Source organism: Elephas maximus, chromosome 16, assembly GCF_024166365.1.
Source record: "Elephas maximus indicus isolate mEleMax1 chromosome 16, mEleMax1 primary haplotype, whole genome shotgun sequence".
NCBI classification, from domain to species: Eukaryota; Metazoa; Chordata; class Mammalia; order Proboscidea; family Elephantidae; genus Elephas; species Elephas maximus.
Window position 1 is genome coordinate 46,513,963 of NC_064834.1, and position 21,394 is coordinate 46,535,356.

The following is a 21,394-nucleotide window of genomic DNA, read 5'->3' on the forward strand; positions in this document are numbered from 1 at the left end:
TTACCAATGGCATAAATTACTACGATTCACACTTTACTGATGAGGACAGAGGAGGTTAAAGAAGTCAAAGCAACCTGATTGATATAGACCACAAAGCTACTCATGACTACTATCAAGCTGAAATAGAAATAGAATTGGGGTTTCAGAACTGGGAGGAGATTGAAGGTACCATGAAACCCAACTGAACATTTTGTGGATAGATACCTGTACACCAGAGCAGCTAAGTGAGTTCTCTAAGAGCACACGAGTGTCATCTAGGCAGGGTGCAGGATATGCCAGCTAAACACAGGGTAAAATTGTGATGATTGTTTATGGTTCATACCCTGTAAGCCCCAATCATTTTGTCATCTAGGATCCCAGATGAGGCATAACCAAACTTAGTAACATCGGTTGTCCTATACATTCTCCCTCTTTGACATGCTAAGTTAGAATATTTCTGCCAAGTTTTCTGATGAATATGTCACCACAAATTGAACGAAGGACAAGCCTTACTGGTAATGGAAGCCTTTCAGCAAGGGCCTTGGATCTCCAATGACTGCTATAGGCATGCTTTTGGGGCAGTAACCATAGTACTTTATGGAAACTGGGGTTTGAGGTTTAGGAGAAAAACCACTGTGTAGGGAGCCAATGGGATTGAAAAGAGCTCTATATTCTGAGATCTCAATTTCTTCTGTGTAAAATAAAGAGGTTGGTTATATTTCCCAGATGTTTACTCCAGGTTGCTAAGCTCTGGCCAGGATTTTTGTGTTCAAACTTTCATTTCACAGCTTGGTCCATTACATAATTTTGCACTTCTCAAAGAAAGGGTATTGGCCTCACCTGAATCCAAGGGGAGCTCAGAATCTTGATGTTTTCAGTTGATTTTTTAACCAAATTAAGAAAATTCTGATCATTGTAATCAAAACGATTCTGGAAAATAACGGAGCACATCACATTGCAGGGAGCACAACCCGTGATGAAAGTGGGATCACAGGGCAAGGCTAAAGAATTGGAAACATAAAAAAAATAGCATTAAAATATACATATAAAACTGTCACTGAAATAACTTTAGAAAGTTTGAAGCAACATGTACCTAGAAATTCCCTTGTCACTTACACATTCATGCATGCCTATAGTCTCTTCAAAGTGAATTGACTTTTCCTTACTTCCTAGCTTAATAATGATGTTCCCAAAACTGCCTTCACTTCCCTTGCATTTTAATTACACCATTCTAAATCAAGATGCCTATAATTTTGGAGGGTAAAAGAAAAAAACAATTAAGAGACAATTTTCTAAAAAATAATAATAAACCTCTTTAGAGTTCTAAACTGCAAAGATGTCACTTTAATGACTGAGGTCGACCTGATCCAAGCCATGTCTTTTCAATCACCTCAAATGCATGCAAAAGCTGAACAATGAAAAAGGAGACAGAAGAATTTATGCATTAAAATTGGGGTGCTGGCAAGCAATGTTGAATATACCGTGGATTGCGAGAAGTATGAACAAATCAGCCTTAGAAGCAATGTAAGCAGAATGCTCCTGTGAGGGAGGAGGATTTGTCTGGCTTAATTTATACATGTCATCAGAAAAGGCCAATCCCTAAATAAAGACATTATGTTTGATAAAATAGAAAACACCCATTGCTGTCAAGTCGATTCTAACTCATATCAACCCTATAGTAGGTAAAGTAGAGGACCAGCAAAAATGAGGAAAACCCTCAATGAGATGCACTGACACACTAGGAAAGCGTTCATTCTATTATACATAAGGTTGCCAACATCAACAACAATAATCTAAGTTATGATGATAGAATCATATATGTCTGCAAAGCTTGCCAACAATTAAGCATTGATAAGGGAAAGGAGAAAATAGGGACCTAAACACTTCTTATATATACTGAATAGTTAAGGAATCAGGTACAGAACCAGCAGAAGGAAAGAGTAAAGAGAGTGTTTACAAGTCAATTTGGGTATTTAAAGGAACAAAAGTAAAAAAAAAAACCTTCCTCACAGTATGAGTAGGTAGGTTAATACAAACAAAGGGACATTCTGAGTAGATAGTTTCCCTAATAAAAATAAAATGAGAAATTTTCATTTCATAATTAAATGATATGTAGGGCAAAAAAAAAATGAAAAAAGTAAATTGATAAATGGAGTCTTTTTCTTTTTTACTTTCTTACTTTCTGTTGGGGAAAAGAGGGTTCTTTCCTGCTCTAGAAAGTAGTATCCATCATCTCCAATCAAGAGCCCTGGTGGCACAGTGGTTAAGTGCTCAGCTCCTAACAGAAAGTCAGTGGTTTGAATCTACCAGCTGTTCCTCTAGAGAAAGATGGGGCAGCCTGCTCACATAAAGATATAGAGCCTTGCATTACTCACGATAGCAAAAAGATGGAAACAACCTAAGTACTCATCTACAGATAAATGAATAAACAAATCATAATAGATATACTCAATGGAATACTACCTAACATAAAGAACACGGATGAATCCACAAAACATCTCACAATACGCATGAATCTGTCACAAAAGAAGAAATATTGAATGAGATCACTTTCTAAAAGCTCAAGAAAAGGTTTATACACAGAAGAAAAGAATCTTTGATGGTTACGAGGGAGGAGAGCAATGGGGAGGGGAAATCACAAAGTAGATAATAGTCAAGTGATAACTTTGGTGAAGGGAAACACAACATACAATACAGGGAAAGTCATCACAACTTGACCAAGGTAAAATCATAGACACTTCCTAGAAACACCTCTAGGGACCAATTTACTGGGCCTGAGGTTTGGGGATCACAGTCTCAGGGGACATGTACATCGATTGGCACAATGGAGTTCATAAAGATAATGTTCTACATCCTACTTTGGTGAGAAGCATCTGGGGTCTTAAAAGCTTGTGAGTGGCCATCTAAGATACATATATTGGTCGCATTCCACCCAGAGCAATGGAGAATGAAAAAATCCAAAGACACAAGGGATATAATAGTCCAAAGGACTAATGGACCACATGAACCACAGCCTCCCTCAGCCTCAGCCAAAAAAGAACTAGATGGTGCCAGGCTACCTCCACAAACTGCCCTGACAGGGATCATAATAGAGGGTCCTGGACAGAGCAGGAGAAAAATATCAAACAAAATTTGAATTCCAAAAAAACAAAAGAGGAGACTTACTGTTCTGAAAGTGCCTGGAAGAACCCCTAAGACTATAGATCTTGGAAACCCTGCTAAGTTAGAACTGAAGACATTCCTCAAGTCCACCTTTCAGCCAAAGATTAGACAGAGTATAAAACAATAACACACTTGAGGAAGCTGCTCCTTAGTTCAATCATGTACATAAGACCAAATGGGCAACACCTGCCAAAATCAAAAACAGGAGAGCTGAAAGGAATAGGAAAACTGGATGAGTGGACAAGGAGAACCCAGGTTGGAAAGGGGAAGAGTGCTGACACATTACAGGGATTGCAACCAATGTTACAGAACAATTTGTGCATAAAATTTAGAACGAAAAGCTAATTTGTGCTGTAAACTTTCACCTAAAGGACAGTAAAACTAAAAAAAAAAAAAAAATGCTTAGAAAGGAGCAGCCCAGATAGTGGAATAGACGTTTCCAGAGAGCTCTATTTACAACAAAGACCTGGAAAAACAAGTGAAATGAGTATATTTATGACAAGCTAAGAGACCTGAACATCAAAGGGAAGCTTAGAAATCAAACTGAGGGGCAGGGGGAGAAAGAGATGGTTCAGAAACAGAGAGGAGTTACCAGATCTGAATCACGGGGAGCCCTCAGGTACCATTCCCAGGAGCTGCGGCAGCGGGCTGCTACTAGCATTCTGCTGCAGTTTCCTCAGGGAGAAGCAGCAAGCCGCACAGCCTACTCACACCTCCAGAACCAGAGAAGAACGGTGCTCTCGCCAAAAGCTAAGTACTTGAGTATATTTTACAGTGCCCCTCCTACCCCTCCCCCCCCCCCCCGCCGCTCCAAAAGCCAACTTCAGCGTCTAACTTCCCTGGGCCAGAGATAGGCCCTGTCAAACGCCTAAAGCCATCCTCCCAGCCTTGGAGAACGAATAAAATTGCGATTGGGGGAAAAGATAATTTGCCAGCTCCACTAACGGGGAGCTCAGGACTGAAGCGTCTCCTGTCCAGTCATAAACAGTCCGTGGACTTGGAGTAAGTTTCCCCACTGCATGAACATGTGTGGGCCTATTTCAGGAGAATAGGCCCTTGTTTGCAGACTACAACCATTTCAGCTGTGCAGTGGAGAGGAGGGTGTTTGATGTTTGACATTGTTTTGCCTATTAAACGGGTTTTTTTTTTTTTTTTCAGTACCCACATCAGGGACCTATGGACTGGTGGCTCCACTCAGGTCATGCAGCCACCAGCAACAGGAGTCCAAGGATAACTGGTACCTCCCAGTCCTTACAACCCCCAAAAATTAGGTGCCCATGGTCTATCTGCAGAACCAACCCACCTGTACACTCTAGGGAACAGGGACATGTTTTCCTCAGAGACACGTGGGGGATGATTCTCAGCCCCCTGCTGCAACGAGATACTGCTACCTACACCATTCACTCCTGCCCCACTAAGTCTGTAGGACAGAGCCTGTACCACGCACTTGATGATCAGCGACCTGGACACCTGAGCTGAATTCATACAAGAAAAGTCAATGGACTCATAGACTGATATACCTGATAACAGCTCTAGCCATCTGGGGACAGGAAGTCAGAGCTCCAAAGGTGAAAATAATCAAGCTTGCTCACTCAAGCAACCCCTTTGGGCATATCAAAACAAAAGAAAGCAACAAGCTACCACACAGTAAGCAAGCATAAACTAAGACAATAACTTATAGATGGCTCGGAGACAACAGTCAGTATCAAGTCACATAAAGAAACAGACCATGGTCTCCTCAACAAGCTATCAAAACAAAGATTCAAGGGATCTTCTAGATGAAAGTGCCTTCCTGGAATTACCAGAGGCAGGCTATAAAAGATTAATATACAGAACCCTTCAAGACATCAGGCAATATGCAGAACAAACCAAGGAACACACAGAAAAAGCAACAGAAGATCTTAAAAAGGTTATTCAGGAACATAATGAAAAATTTAATAAGCTGGATAAATCTCTAGACAGAAAACAATCAGAAATTCAGAAGATGAATAATAAAATTACCGGACTAAACAAATCAATAGCAAGTCAGAGAAGCAGACTTGAGCAAGCAGAAGGCAAAACTTTTGAACTTGAAGATAAAGCACTTGGCGCTAATACATTTGAAGAAAAATCAGATGAAAGAATTTAAAAAAAGGAGAAACCTTAAGAATCATGTGGGATTCTCTCAAGAGAAATAACCTACGAGTGATTGGAGTACCAGAACAGGGAGGGATAACAGAAAATTCATGGAGAATTCTTGAAGGTTTGTTGGCAGAAAACTTCCCTGATACCGTGAAAGATGAGAAGATATCTATCCAAGCTGCTCATTGAACGCCACATAAGGTAGATGTTAAAAGAAAGTCACCAAGACATATTATAATCAAACCTGACAAAATGAAAGATAAAGAGAGAATTTTTAAGAGCAGCTAGGGATAAACAAAAAGTCATCTAAAAAGGAGAGCCAATAAGTTCAGACCACTCAGCAGAAACCATGCAGGCAAGAAGGCAATGGGATGATTTATATTAAAAATTGAAGGAAAAAAATTGTCACCCAAGAATCAAGTATGCAGCAAAACTGTGTTTCAGATAAAAAAATATGAAGGTGAAATTAGGACATTTCCAGATAAACAGAAGTTTAGGGAATTTGTAAAAACCAAACCAAAACCACAAGGCATACTAAAGGGAGTTCTTTGGTTAGAAAATCAATAATATCAGGTATCTACCCAACACTCTACAACACTGGGTAGAGCAATCAGAAGTCAACCTTGACAGGGAAATAATAAAAAAAAAAATCAAGATTAAAAAAATGCTCAAAACAGGGTAACAGTGATGTTATTATGTAAAAGAGGACAGCATTAAAATAATAAAGAGGGACTGAGAAATTCAGTTATAGATCTTCCAAACGGAGAGGAAGATAAGGCTATACAAAGAAATAAAAGTTAGGTTTAAATTTAGAAAAAAGAGGTAAACAATAAGCTAACCACAAAGGAGACAAACTATCCTGCTCACCAAAATAAAATACCAGAAAAAAATAGAGACTCAGGACAAACAAAATCAACAACAATGAACAGGAGGAAAGGAAAATATATAAAGATAATTTACTTAGCACATACAATTAAAAAGGAAAAAGAAACTGTCAACAACACACAAAAAAAGACATCAAAGTGATAGCACTAAATTCATACCTATCCATAATTATGGTGAATGTAAATGGCCTAAATGCACCAATAAAGGGACAGAGAGTGGCAGAATGGATTAAAAAACACGATCCATGTATATGCTGCCTACAAGAGACACACCTTAAAATTAGAGACAAAAACAAACTAAAACTCAAAGGATGGAAAAAAATATATCAAGCAAAAAAGAGCAGGAGCAGCAATATAAATTTCTGACAAAATAGACTTTAAAGTTAAATCCATCATAAAGGATAAGGAAGAACACTGTGTAAAGATTAAAGGGACAATACACCAAGAAGATATAGCCAAATTAAATATTTACGCACCCAAATACAGGGCTGCAAGATATATGAGACAAACTCTAACAGCATTGAAAAGGGAGATAGACCACTCCACAATAATAGTAGGAGACTTCAACACACCATTTTCAGTGAAGGGCAGGACATCCAGAAAGAAGCTCAATAAAGACATGGAAGATATAAATGCCACAATAAACCAATATGACCTCATAGACATACACAGAACACTCCACCCAATAGCAACCAACTATACTTTCTTTTCTAGTGCACATGGAACATTCTCTAGAATAGACCACATATTAGGTCATAAAGGAGCCTTAGCAGAATCCCAAACATTGAAATATTACAAAGCATCTTCTCAGACCATAAGGCCATGAAAGTAGAAATCAATAACAGAAAAAGCAGGGAAAAGAAATTAAAACCTTGGAAACTGAGCAACACTGTGCTCAAAAAGACTGAATCATAGAAGACATTAAGGATGGAATAAAGAAATTCATTGAATCCAATGAGAATGAGAACACTTCCTATCAGAACCTTTGGGACACAGTGGAAGCAGTGCTCAGAGGACAGTTTATAACAATAAATGCACATATACAAAAAGAAGAAAGGGCCGAAATCAAAGAATTATCCCTATAACTTGAACAAATAGAAAGCAACAAAAGAAACCCTCAGGCAAAAGAAGAAAAACAATAAAAATGAGAGCAGAACTAAATGAAACAGAAAAATAATTGAAAGTATTAACAAGACCAAAAGTTGGTTCTTTGAAAAAATTCACAAAATTGAAAAACCACTGGCCAAGCTGACAAAAGAAAAACAGGATAGGAAGAAAATAAATCCAATAAGAAATGAGGTGGGCGATATTACAACAGACCCAACTGAAATTAAAAGAATCATATCAGATTACTCTGAGAAATTATATTCTAACAAATTTGAAAACCTAGAAGAAATGGATGAATTTCTAGAACCACACTACCTACCTAAACTAACACAAACAGAGGTAGAACAACTAAATGGACCCATAAAAAAAGAAGAGATTGAAAAGGTAATCAAAAAACTCCCAGCCAAAAACAAAAGCCCTGCACTGGATGGCTTCACTGCAGAGTTCTACCAAACTTTCAGAGAAGAATTGACACCACTATTCCTAAAGGTATTTCAGAGCATACAAAAGGTTGGAATACTCCCAAACTCATTCAATGAAGCCACCATATCCCTGGTGCCCAAACCAAGTAAAGACACCAGAAAAAAAGAAAATTACACACCTATATCCCTCATGAACCGAGATGCAAAAATCCTCAATAAAATTCTAGCCAATAGAATTCAACATATCAAAAAAATAATTCACCATGATCATGTGAGATTTATACCAGGTATGCAAGAATAGCTCAACATTAGAAAAACAATTACTGTAATCTAATCCATCATAGACATAAAACAAAAGATAAGAATCACATGATTTTATCAATTGATGCAGAAAAGGCATTGGACAAAGTTCAACACCCAATCATGATTAAAATTCTCAGCAAAATAGGAATAGAATGAAAGTTCCTCAACATAATAAAGGGCATTTATACAAAGCCAACAGTCAACATCATCCTAAATGGAGAGAGCCTGAAAGCATTCTCCTTGAGATCGGGAACCAGACAAGGATGCCCTTTATCACCACTCTTATTCAACATTGTGCTGGAGGTCCTAGCCAGAGCAATTAGGCTAGACAAAGCAATGAAGGGAATCCAGATTGGCAAGGAAGAAGTAAAATTATCTCTATTTACAGATGACATGATCTTATACACAGAAAACTCTAAGGAATCCTCCAGAAAACTACTGAAACTAATAGAAGAGTTCAGCAGAGCAGCAGGATACAAGATAAACATACAAAAATCAGTTGGATTCCTCTACACCAACACAAAGAACATCGAAGAGGAAAACAACAAATCAATACCATTCACAGTAGCCCCCAAGAAGATAAAATACTTCGGAATAAATCTTACCAGAGATGTAAATGACTTATACAAAGAAAACTACAAAACGCTTCTGCAAGAAACCGAAAGAGGCCTACATAAGTGGAAAAACATACCTTACTCATGGATAGGAAGACTTAACATTATAAAAATGACTATCCTACCAAAAGCGATCTATACATTAAATGAAATACCAATCCAAACTCCAACGACATTTTTCAATGAGATGGAGAAACAAATCACCAACCTCATATGGAAGGAAAAGAGACCCCAGAGAAGTGAAGTGAAAAAGAGGAATAAAGTGGGAGGCCTTTTGCTCTACCTGATTTTAGAGCCTATTATACCACCACAGTACTCAAAACAGCCTGGTATTGCTATGAAAACAGATACATAGACCATTGGAACAGAATTGAGAATCCAGACATAAATCCATCCCCATAAGAGCAGTTGATATTTGACAAAGGCCCCAAAACATTTAAATGGGGAAAGGACAGTCTTTTTAACAAATGGTGCTGGCATAACTGGATATCCACCTATAAAAAAATGAAACAAGACCCATACCTCACTCCATGCGCTAAAACTAACTCAAAATGGATCAAAGACCTAAAGATAAAATCTGAAACGATAAAGACCATGGAAGAAAAAATAGGGACAACTTTAGGAATGGCATAAACAATATAGAAAACATTACTAACAACGCAGAAGAAAAACTAGATAACTGGGAGCTCCTAAAAATCAAACACTTGTGCTCATTCAAAGACTTCACCAATAGACTAAAAAGACTACCTACAGACTGGGAAAAAGTTTTTAGCTATGACATTTCCGGTCAGCACCTGATCTCGAAAATCTACATGATACTGCAGAAACTCAACTACAAACAGACAAATCACGTGATGAAAAAATGGGCAAAAGATATGAACAGACACTTCACTAAAGAAGACATTCAGGTAACTAGCAGATACATGAGGAAATGCTCACGATCATTAGCCATTAGAGAAATGCAAACCAAAACGACAATGAGATTCCATCTCACTCCAACAAGGCTGGCATTAACCCAAAAAACACAAAATAATAGATGTTTGAGAGGCTGTGGAGACATTGAAACACTTATACACTGCTGGTGGGAATGTACAATGGTACAACCAGTTTGGAAATCCATTTGGCACTTCCTTGAAAAGCTAGAAATAGAACTACCATATAATTCAGAAATCCCACTCCTTGGAATATATCCTAGAGAAATAAGAGCCCTTTACATGAACAAATATATGCACACCCATGTTTATTGCAGCACTGTTTACAATAGCAAAAAATGGAAGCAACCAAGGTGCCCATTGACAGATGAATGGATAAATAAATTATGGTATATTCACACAATGGAATACTGTGCATCGATAAAGAACAGTGATGAATCTGTGAAACATTTCATAACATGGAGGAATCTGGAAGGCATTATGCTGAGTGAAATTAGTCAGATGCAAAAGGACAAATATTGTATAAGACCACTATTATAAGAACTCGAGAAATAGTTTAAAGAGAGAAGAAAATATTCTTTGATGGCTATGAGAGTGGGGAGGGAGGGAGGCTGGCGGAGGCGTATTCACTAATTAGATAGTAGATAAGAACTACTTTAGGTGAAGGGAAAGACAACACACAGTTCGTGCAAGGTCAGCACAACTGGACTAAATTAAAAGCAAAGAAGTTTCCTGAATAAACTGAAGGATTCAAAGGCCAGGGTTTGGGGACCATGGTTTCAGGGGACATCTAAGTCAATTGGCATAATAAAATCTATTAAGAAAACATTCTGCATCCCACTTTAGAGAGTGGCTTCTGGGGTCTTCAATGCTAGCAAGCGGCCATCTAAGGTGCATCAATTGGTCTCAACCCACCTGGACCAAAGGAGAATGAAGAACACCAAGGACACAAGGTAATTACGAGCCCAAGAGACAGAAAGGGCCACATAAACCAGAGACTACATCAGCCTGAGACCAGAAGAACTAGATGGTGCCCAGCTAGAAGAACCAATGACTGCCCTGACAGAGAACACGACAGAGAACCCCTGAGGGAGCAGGACTGCAGTGGGATGCAGACCCCAAATTCTCGTAAAAAGACCAGACTCAATGGTCTGACTGAGTGAGACTGGAAGGACCCTGGTGGTCATGGCCCCCAGTCCTTCCTTTGGCCCAGGACAGGATCCATTCCCAAAGCCAACTCTTCAGTCAGGGATTGGACTGGACAACGTCATGGAGAGGGATGCTGGTGAGGAGTGAGCTTTTTGGATCAGGTGGACACTTGGGACTATGTTGGCATCTCCTGCCTGGAGGGGAGAAGAGACGGTAGAGGGGGTTAGAAGCTGGTGGAATGGACACGAAAATAGAGAGTGGAAGGAGGGAGTGGGCTGTCTCATTAGGGGGAGAGCAATTAGTAGTATGTAGAAAGGTGTATATAAGTTTTTGTGTGAGACTGACTTGATTTGTAAACTTTCATTTAAAGCACAATAAAAATTTTTTTTTAAAAAGGAATTGCTTGAGAAACACGTTAAATATATATGTTGTTGTTAGTTGCCGTCCATTTCGTTCTGACTATAGCGACCCTATGCACCACAGAACGAAACATTGCCTGGTCCCGCACCATCTTCACAATTGTTGCTATACACGAGCCCATTGCTGCAGCCACTGTGTTAATCCATTTCCTTGCGGGTCTTCTTCTTTTTCTCTGACCCTCAACTTTGCCAAGGATGATCTCCATCTCTAGGGACAGATTCCTCCTGATAGTATGTGAGACATAGTCTCGTCATCCTTGCTTCCAAGGAGCATTCTGGTTGTATTTCTTCCAAGACAGATTTGTTCGTTCTTTTGACAGCCCATGTTCTAGTCAATATTCTTCACCAACATCACAATTCAAAGGCATTTATATACATATAAAGAGAGAGAGAGAGAGAATCTTGGAAACCCTATGTGTCTCTGTCAATCTAAATTGACTCTACTCAATGAGTTTTTTGGGTTCATCTCCAATCACCTTCATAACTGAATTTTTTGCCAGGCTCACCCTCTTGTGGACTTGTGGGATATTGCTCTACATAACCATCTACGGAATAACTGTTACAGTCCATTTTAAAATTTGACCATCATTTAGGTCAATTCCATCATTTTACAGAAAAAGAATTTCAAGCAAAGGAAATTTTTTTTTAGTTTTTGGTTGAAGATTTTTAAATGAAGCGATTCTAATCAAATGAACAGTAAATTTTGTACGTAAAAAGTCCCCAGACTCCTATCTGTAGATGTAATTAAGCGTAAATTGAACCAAAAGTGTTGTGAAGGGAAAATAAAACATCAGATAACAGGAAGCCTGTGCGACTAGCTTCTACTGTACCATCTGAAACCCAAAGCTTTGCAGGGATCTAAGCTTTCAGAAAAGTTGTATTTTCACTTGGTGCTGGGGATATTTGGGAATCTTTTGGTATATATTGTGTATGGGGTTCAAAGCTAAAATACAATTTTTAGTCTTTCCTTTTTGTTCTTTTGAAAGAAGGTATTAAAATCCAGGGTAATTTGGAATCAAAGCTGAAAACCACTCTTATAGTGATATGTATTTTATAGGTCAGAAGAGCTGGCAGTGGGAGCTAAATAATAACTTTCTTACCAAAATCCAGTTATGGAGTAGAAAGAGATAAGTAAAGACAAACAGAACCAACTCATCATTAGAGAAGTTAGAGCAGAGTTATTAATAGCAGTTGACATCTACTTAGTAAGTAATTTTACAAACTGGTATTTCTATATTTTACAGAAATGTGCCATACCATACATTTTCTTAAAATATGAATATCAATACAGTTAGCAGAGAGTAACATTAAATAATTCATGCTGATAGTTTTAAAATAGTCCTGTGTTTACAGGAACCACAGTTGATGAGAGTGGCACTAAGAGACGCCTAGGAAATCAAAGGAGCCCTGGTGGCGCAGTGGGAAAGAGCTGGGCTGCTGACCAAAGGCAGGCAGTTTAAGACTACCCGCTGATCCTGGGAAACCCAATGGGTCAGCTCTGCTCTGTCCTGTGGGGTTGTTGTGAGTCAGAATCTACTCCACGGCTGCTGATTTGGTTCTTATTTATTTATTTATTTATTTTACACGATGAAAACCACAGACCAGCACCACACCTGGTCACAATTGTAGCCGTGACCTTGACAGAAACCTTCATGCATGTCAGTGAGGGTGACCATAACATAAACTCCAATGAAATGAAAGCAAAAAACCCTTGCCTCATGATCCATAAGAGTGTGATGAGGTCACAGCCACAGTGTCCACATGACTGACAAGTATTCCCCTGTGAAATGATCTGCCATAGGTAACCCACAATCCCGGCAGCATAAAATACTGCTTTTTAACTCTAAAAAAAATGAGACTTAAAACCTTCTGTCTTGATAACTTTCTCACATAAAGACAAGAAGGGAACAAAAAGATTCAAAGCCTTTTATACGCACTCTGTGTGCACAATCATGCACACACACAGCATGTACAAATGCCCCCTTGTTCTCTGCTTCAAACCCTCCCTCCTCCACTTATGGGCTGGTAGTGCCTATCCACAAGGAAAGATTCGGCCTCCCCTGAAATGTTTCCAAAGACCCCATAAAGAAGAGCGCCTTCTGTTAAGGTCAGTGTTAGAGCGAAAAAAATCACCCACCCTTCGTTTTTCTCAACTCCTCCACTAGGCAGCTGGCTTCCTCCTGAACTCGGTCCTCAAGGCGCCTCTTCCCCATCCCCAAATTCCGCAGGGTCATGAGTGAGAAGCGCCTGGTCTCCTTCCACATCTTTCCATTGCTGAAAGCGACCCCTACAGGGGGGAGAACGGAAATTAGTTTGGAGATCCTTGGCAAGAAGCACGATGCTGACCTAGGCAGCCACGCCGATGGGCCAAGTTCTGCCTGAGCGCCTCTTCAATCTCTGTTTTCCAGTCTTCCACACTCGCCATTACCTCTGCCCAACAAACAGACACAAAGACCTACCAAATCCTTTCTTAGATCTTTCAGACAGTGGAAAATGACCTCTTCCCGAAAACTCTTCTCCCATATCAATCAGGGCTTCCTTAATTGCTTCATACCCATGCAACACCACTGTGGGCTTCATGCCAATATACAGAGTGAACACTGGGCCATAGGCTTTTGAGAGCTGGGAAATGGAAAGTGGAAACAAATATTAGCAAAGAAGTCACTACTTGATCTATAAGCTGTGCATCATTCAGGCGGATATTGTCATCATGTTCTTGACATTTTATTGAATCACATCCATTTCAAATATTTTTAATTTTGTACAGACATGATGGTGAATTTATAGCTGCCTTTTGAGGAATCTCTCATGTGCCAGGCGAGGGGACAAACACTTGTTCCACACATTGTTATAGCTACCCTCACATGAATACCATGAGCAGGTTTACTTACCCCTATTTTACAGAAAAGAAAAGTGAGATTCAGAGAAGTTCGATTTTGTTTCTAGTGTCTCCCAGCTAATAATTAAAACCGGGTATAGTCAAGTAGATTCTGACTCATAGTGACACTGTAGGACAGAGCAGAACTTTCCCTTAAGGTTCCCAAGGCTGTAATTTTTTTACAAAGCAGACTGCCACGTCTTTCTCCTAAGGAGGGGCTGGTGGGTTCCATCTACTGACCTTTGCTTAGCACAGGAATGCTTAACAACTTCGCTACCAGGGCTACTTCAGCTCGTAACTTGTTGTTGTGGTTAGGTGCCACTGAGTCAGTTCCAACTCATAGCTACCCTGTGTACAACAGAACGAAACACTGTCCCGTCCCCTGCCATCCGCAGATGCTTGTTACGCTTGAGCCCATTGTTGCAGCCACTGTGTCAGCCCATCTCCTTGACAATTTTTCTTTTTTTTCCACCCTCTGCTTCACCAGCATAATGTCCTTTTCCGGGGGCTGATCCCTCCTCATAACATGTTCTAAGTGTGCAAGACATAGCCTCTCCATCCTTGCTTCTAAGAAGCATTCTGGTTGCACTTCTTCCAGGACAGGTTTGCTCATTCTTTTGGCATTCCATGGTATATTCGATATTCTTCACCAACACCACGATTCAAAGGTGTCAATTCTTCTATTTCCTTATTCATTGTCCAGCTTTAGCATGCATATAGGGTGACTGAAAACAGCATGGCTTGGATCAGGCACACCAGAGTCTTCAAGGTGATATCTTTGCTTTTGAACATTTTGAAGAGGTTTTTTGCAGCAGATTTGCCCAATGCAATGCAACTTTTGATTTCTTCACTGCTGCTTCAATGGGTGTTGATTGTGAATCCAAGTGGAATGAAATTCTTCACAACTTCAATCTTTTCTCCACTTATCATGATGTTGCTTAATGGTCCACTTGTCAGGATTTTCATCTTCTTTTTGTTGAGGTGTAATGCATACCGAAGGCTGTGGTCTTTGATCTTCATCGGTAAGTACTTTAAGTCCTCTTCACTTTCAGCAAGCAAGGTTGTGTCATCTGCATAACACAGGTTGTTAATGAGCCTTACTCCAATCCTGATGTCCCATTCTTCTTCATACAGTCCAGCTTCTCAAAATATTTGCTCAGCATACAGATTGACTAAGTATAGTGAAGAAATATAACCCTGACGCACACCTTTCTTGACTTTAAACCACGTCTTATTCCCTTGTTCTGTTCACATGACAGCCTGTTTATCTACGTACGGGTTCCTCACGAGCATGAATTGTTCTGGAATTTCCTTTCTTCACAATGTTATCCGTAATTTGTTATGATCCACAGAGTCGAATGCCTATGCATGGTCAATAAAACACAAGTAAACATCTTTCTGGCATTGTCCACTTTCAGCCAGTTGGAAGACCCAAATTTGAAATGTTGCTGGTTGATTTCTGGTCCATGGAAACACTTTATCCATAATGCCTAACTTGGGCCCATTACCCAGCTGACTGATTTATACACCTCTTCCCATGGGGATTCTATTCAGTTGCACTGTGATGAATACTAGAAATGTATATTTTTGAAAACCAGTCCATGTGATTCCAAGGCCAACCCAGTCTGACACCTGTGGGTATTGTTCACACAGAAAGAGAATGGGCACCACAGAGGTAGTGCCAGTACAGGCTGCATCTCCTGGAAGAATCATTTCTTCCATCCTGTGGCGTTTCCAGGTCACAGACAGCAACTCCGTGCAGAGTCCAAAAGGATGCTGTCACTACCAGGGCCTCCCTGATCACCGCTTTCTTTCATTCACCCAGGCTGCTCCTCAGCCCATCCCTGTTCCCTTGACACCAGGCATAATCACCTTCCTAGGAGAAGTTTAATTTTCACGGCTAATCTGAACAAAACACACAGCTTATACAGTAGATGACTCCTGAACGGACATTCGAATCACAAAGCACTTCCAACACCATTTACCTTCAGCCAAAAAATCACAGCAGTCAACTGTGAAACAATGAAGGGCAGCATTGCTGCTTTCTTTTGTCACTTCGCCCCTTCATTATTTTGATTCTGTGCTACCAGGACTGAATCAAGTTTTTCTCTTCTCCTGTAATGCATTACTTCATTCCTTTATTTCTGAGGATGACAGACCAAAAAAAAAAAAAAAAGAGCAACAAAAACAAGAAAATCCACAGGGGGCTCTTTTGCTTTAAGATGATCTACTTTAATACTTTGCTTCTAAAAAAGAAAAAAAAAAAACACAACCATTGCCATTGAGTGGTTTCTGACACATAGCAACCCTAGAATACGTTATACTTTAAAGTAGGTGTTAATTTCTTTACCCCCTGCGAGCCACTGAAGAGCATAAAACATACTTACATTTTGCATGGATTTCTTGATGTTCCTCATATCTAACTGTAGGATATTTCCAATAATCGGGAGAGGAGTGGGGCCAGGCGGGAGCTTCCCTTTCCCATAGTTCTGTTTCCAGAGTGAAAAGAGAAGCAAACTGGACAGACAGAGCACCAGAATCACAAACGGATCCATTGGAGCCTTCTCTTCTTACTCAGGCAACTATGGGCTTCCCACCCAAAGATTTTATATGCTCCCTATTGCATAACTTGTGATTCTTACAAATAAAGTGACCAATCAGATAGATTTGCTGTAATTCTTTCTGAGTAGACTTTGGCTCACTGATAGAGACAAAAATAAAGTGTCATTTAGCGTTGCTGTCTTTCTTTCCAAAGACAAGGCCCCACCCTGGAGGTTTGGATTCAACAGGCATAGGGTCAAGCCCAGGTACTGGTTAAAAAAAAAATTTAACAAAACACCACTTGTGATTCCAATCTAAAGCCAGGATTGAAAAATATTGAAGTAAATGATTTGATAAAAAGTATTCCAGGCACTCTGGATTCTCAGACTGATGGCAAGTTGGAAATTTAAGTACTGAGGGAGTCAGTGTATTCTAAGCCTTGAGTATAAAAATGTCCTGCAATGATTTTTTTGAAATATTAGAAGACTTTGACCTTGAACATGGAAGACTTTTGAACTTTTTAATGTATCATAGTAATAATTCCCCTATCTGAACATAAAATACAGTACCTAGCATAACTCACGCACCTTGTAATTTATCTGTTTCAGTACATACCTTTTCCCATTAAAGCCCACCCTCCACCCAAACCAGTGCAAGGTAGAAATTCATTTTTTCATTTTTCAAACCAAAAGGAAGACACTGAGTGAACGGCCTTCGAGTATCACACGGCTCATATGTGGCGGAACTGGGATTTGAGTGAGAACCTCTGATGCCCATGTGGGGCACTCTCTCTTACGTCGCAGCTAACTCAAGAATAAACCGAGTACAACAAGAGAAAACCCCCAAACATTTGTTACTCTGAATATACTCCCCACTAACTCTGTTTACAAAACTACATGCTTCACACGAAATAAACAAAATACAAGCAGTTGCGCTAGAGTCAATTATAACTCATGGCGACCACTTATGTGTCAGATTGGAACTGGGCTCCATAGACTTTTCAACACCTGAGTTTTTGTAAGTAGATCACTAGGACTTTCTTCCTAGGCACCTTTATGTGGACTCATACTTCCAACCTTTCAGTTAGCAGGCGAGCCTTTTGCACCACCCGAGGACTCCCCACACTGAATAGAAGCCCATATCTGACTCCATAGATAACAGGGCCATCAGTGCTCAAGATACAGTATCTTCCCTCTCCATCACTGCAGAGATGAAGTGTGCTCAGCATGACAGAGGGAAGAGCCAGTCTCAGAGGAATTTAATGGGAAGGGCCTGAGAGTCTATGGCTTCCCCACTTCCCAGTTACCTCCACACACAGATGCGTCTGTTGCTTTTTTGGTCTGTCCTTGTCAGAAAAAACAGAATGAACCTATTGCAGAGCAAGGAAGGGAGATTATAGGAGGAACAGCAGCTGTGTGTTTTGGTGTAAAATGGGAGCAGGGACTTCATTAAACAGACACACAGCACGGAATGAACACAATGTCCACATACCACAGAACCAAATGGGCGACGACGCTTAGTGGTCATGAAAACCTAAATATAACTGGATTGATATACATTACTACATCACTAGTTGCAATGCTTGCACAAAGATGTGAAGATATATCACATTTGCTTGATAGTTATTAGTGTAGTTGTTTTTAAGGTCTTCTATTATAATTTTAATATATTGGGGAAAATTACTTTGTCAATTCAGAATCTCTTACCTCGCAGGTTTACAATGCAGACTGGCAATTTAGAGAGGATTTTCACACCCATAATATCTCTTTTGATTTCCTCAATTACTTAGGCCTATGCTAAAATGATTCCCCTTTAGAGATGAGGAATTTGGGCCTAGGAGGTTCTGTGCCTTGTCCAAGGACACACAGTCTGAGCACTGAACACTGAACATTCAGTTCCAGCACGTCACCCACATTTACTGAGTGTGAACTATGATGCAATATTTCATGATTCATCCTAAGCAGTGACTTCTGAAATAAGCAATAATCAAGTTAATAATTGCAGCAGCTCTAGCTGATTAAAATCAGAGGTAGAAATGTTTGACTTTGTAACCTTTAGAACTGGTATGAGCCCTGGTCTCCTGGGGTCCTTTATCCAGGACAAAGGGAAGCAGGGATTTAGCTGCTTGACTCACAGAGCTCCGGAGTGTAAAACAATCACATTACCTTACTTGGGTAAAACGAACTCCATTGGTCTCTTTAGAGCAACCATTTTATTTCTGAGAGATAGATGTCTCTACTCTGCTCCTCCTTCCTTCTGCTGAGGTTCATGCCTGGCTCTTCTCATTTTAAAGAATGAGGGAACTGTACATATTTTAGAGACAGAAGGGATCTCAGATCCAACAGTCCGATCTTTGTTTATTTTTAAGAATAAGCAATTGATGATTCAGTGAGATGGAGTGTCACCAAAGATCAGTACAAGGCCTTGTCTCAGTTTCCAGATTCCCCACTCCCAGTTCAGTGACTTTCCACATTGAAGAAATTTCCCATCACTGTCCAAATGGATGGCATAAAGGCATCAGCACGAAGCCTCCACAGTCACAGGGTAACGCAAACTTCAGCTTAGCCAGAGTGGTGAATTTGAACCATTTCTTTTTCAATGCCCTTTTTCATTGAATCATAATATGCATAAAGTTGCACATGTCCTAAGAGTATAGCTCGATGAATTATCAAAAAGTGAACATTCTATATAACCAACACAAAAGTCAAGCAAAAGAATTTTGCCAAGACTCCAAAAGCCCCCTTATGCCCCCGCACTTATTTGTATCCCCTCCTCAATTGTATCCACTATCATGCCAGAGTGTGTCTTGCTTGTTTGTGAACTTTATATAAATGGAATTACACATTGTTGTCCTTCTTAGGTGCCGTCAAGGCGGTTCCAACTCATAGCAACCCTATGCACAGCAGAATGAAACACTGCCCGGTCCTGAGCCGTCCTTATAATTGTTGGTATGCTTGAGCTCATTGTTGCAGCCACTGTGTCAATCCACCTCGTTGAGGGTCTTCCTCTTTTCCAATGCCCCTTTATTTTGCCAAGCATGATGTCTTTCACCAAGGTCTGATCCCTTCTGACAACATGTCCAAAGCATGTAAGACGCAGTCTCGCCATCCTTCCTTCTAAGGAGCATTCTGGATGTACTTCCTCTAAGACAGATTTGTTCGTTCTTTTGGCAGTCCATGGTGTATTCAATATTCTTCGCCAACAGCACAATTCAAAGGCATACATTCTTCTTCGGTCCAGCTTTCACATGCATATGACGCGATTGAAAATACCATAGCTTGGGTCAGGCTCACCTTAGTCTTCAAGGTGACATCTTTGCTCTTCAACACTTTAAAGAGGTCCTTTAGAATAGATTTACCCAATGCAATGCATCTTTTGATTTCTTGACTGCTCCTTGCATAGCTGTTGATTGTGGATCCAAATAAAATGAAATCCTTGACAACTTCAATCTTTTCTCCTTTTATCATGCTGTTGCTCATTGGTCCAGTTGTGAGGTTTTTTTTTTTTTTTCGCTATGTTGATGTGCAATCCATACTGAAGGCTGTGATCTTTGATCTTCATTAGTAAGTGCTTCAAGTCCTCTTCACTTTCAGCAAGCAAGGTTGTGTCATCTTCATAACACAGGTTGTTAATGAGCCTTCTTCCAATCCGGATGCTCCATTCTTCTTCCTATAGTCCACCTTCTCAGATTATTTTCTCAGCATACAGATTGAATAGATGTGGCGAAAGAATACAACTCTGACACACACCTTTCTTGACTTTAAGCCAATCGGTACTCCCTTGTTCTGTCCGAACAACTGCCTCTTTATCTATGTAAAATTTATCATGAGTGCAGTTAAGTGTTCTGGAATTCCCATTCTTTGCAATGTTATCCATAATTCGTTATGATCCACACAGTTGAATGCCTTTGCACAGTCAATAAAACACAGGTAAACATCCTTCTGGTATTCTCTGCTTTCAGCCAGGATCCATCTGACATCAGCATTGATATCCCTGATTCCACGTCCTCTGCTGAAACCGGCCTGAATTTCTGGCAGTTCCCTGTCAATATACTGCTGTAGCTGTTTTTGAATGATCTTCAGCAAAATTTTGCTTTTGTGTGATATTAATGATATTGTTCTATAATTTCCACATTTGGTTGGATCGCCTTTCTTGGGCATAGGCATAAATACGGATCTCTTCCAGTCAGTTGGCCAGGGAGCTGTCTTCCATATTTCTCGGCATAGAGGAGTGAGCGCCTCCAGTGCTGCATCTGTTTGTTGAAATATCTCAATTGATATTCCATCAATTTCTGGAGCCTTGTTTTTCGCCAATGCCTTCAGAGCAGCTTGGACTTCTTCCTTCAGTACTATTGGTTCCAGATCATATGCTACCTCTTGAAATGGTTGAACATCAATTAATTTTTTTGGTATAATGACTCCGTGTATTTCTTCCATCTTCTTTTGATGCTTCATGTGTCGTTTGATATTTTCCCCATAGAATCCTTAACTATTACAACTCGAGGCTTGAATTTTTTCTTCAGTTCTTTCAGCTTGAGAAACTCTAAGCATGTTCTTCCCTTTTGGTTTTCCATCTCCAGCTCTTTGCACATGTCATTATGATACTTTACTTTGTCTTCTCGAACCACCCTTTGGTATCTTCTGTTCAGTTCTTTTACTTCATCAATTCTTCCTTTTCCTTTAGTTGCTCTAGGTTCGAGAGCTGGGTCCAGAGTCTCCTCTGACATCCATCTTGGTCTTTTCTTTCTTTCCTGTCTTTTCAATGACTTCTTGCTTTCTTCATGTATGATGTCCTTGATGTCATCCCACAACTTGTCTGGTCTTCGGTCACTAGTGTTCAATGTGTCAAATCTATCCTTCAGATAGTCTCTAAATTCAGGTGGG

The 21,394-nt window shown here is 39.9% G+C and overlaps 1 protein-coding gene across 2 annotated transcripts in view; it reads right to left on the reverse strand.

The window, feature by feature from the left end:
- The window catches only part of LOC126059554 (cytochrome P450 2C19-like), a 34,770-nt gene extending 18,245 nt beyond the window's left edge, over window positions 1-16,525 (reverse strand). For both annotated transcript variants that reach the window (XM_049855315.1, XM_049855314.1), the window contains exons 1-4: window positions 16,358-16,525; window positions 13,552-13,714; window positions 13,230-13,379; window positions 820-980 (exon numbers count right to left, since the gene is read on the reverse strand). In XM_049855315.1, coding sequence (XP_049711272.1) covers window positions 820-980; window positions 13,230-13,379; window positions 13,552-13,714; window positions 16,358-16,525 — 642 coding nt within the window. The remainder of the gene's footprint in view (window positions 1-819; window positions 981-13,229; window positions 13,380-13,551; window positions 13,715-16,357) is intronic.
- Window positions 16,526-21,394: the final 4,869 nt, after the last annotated feature.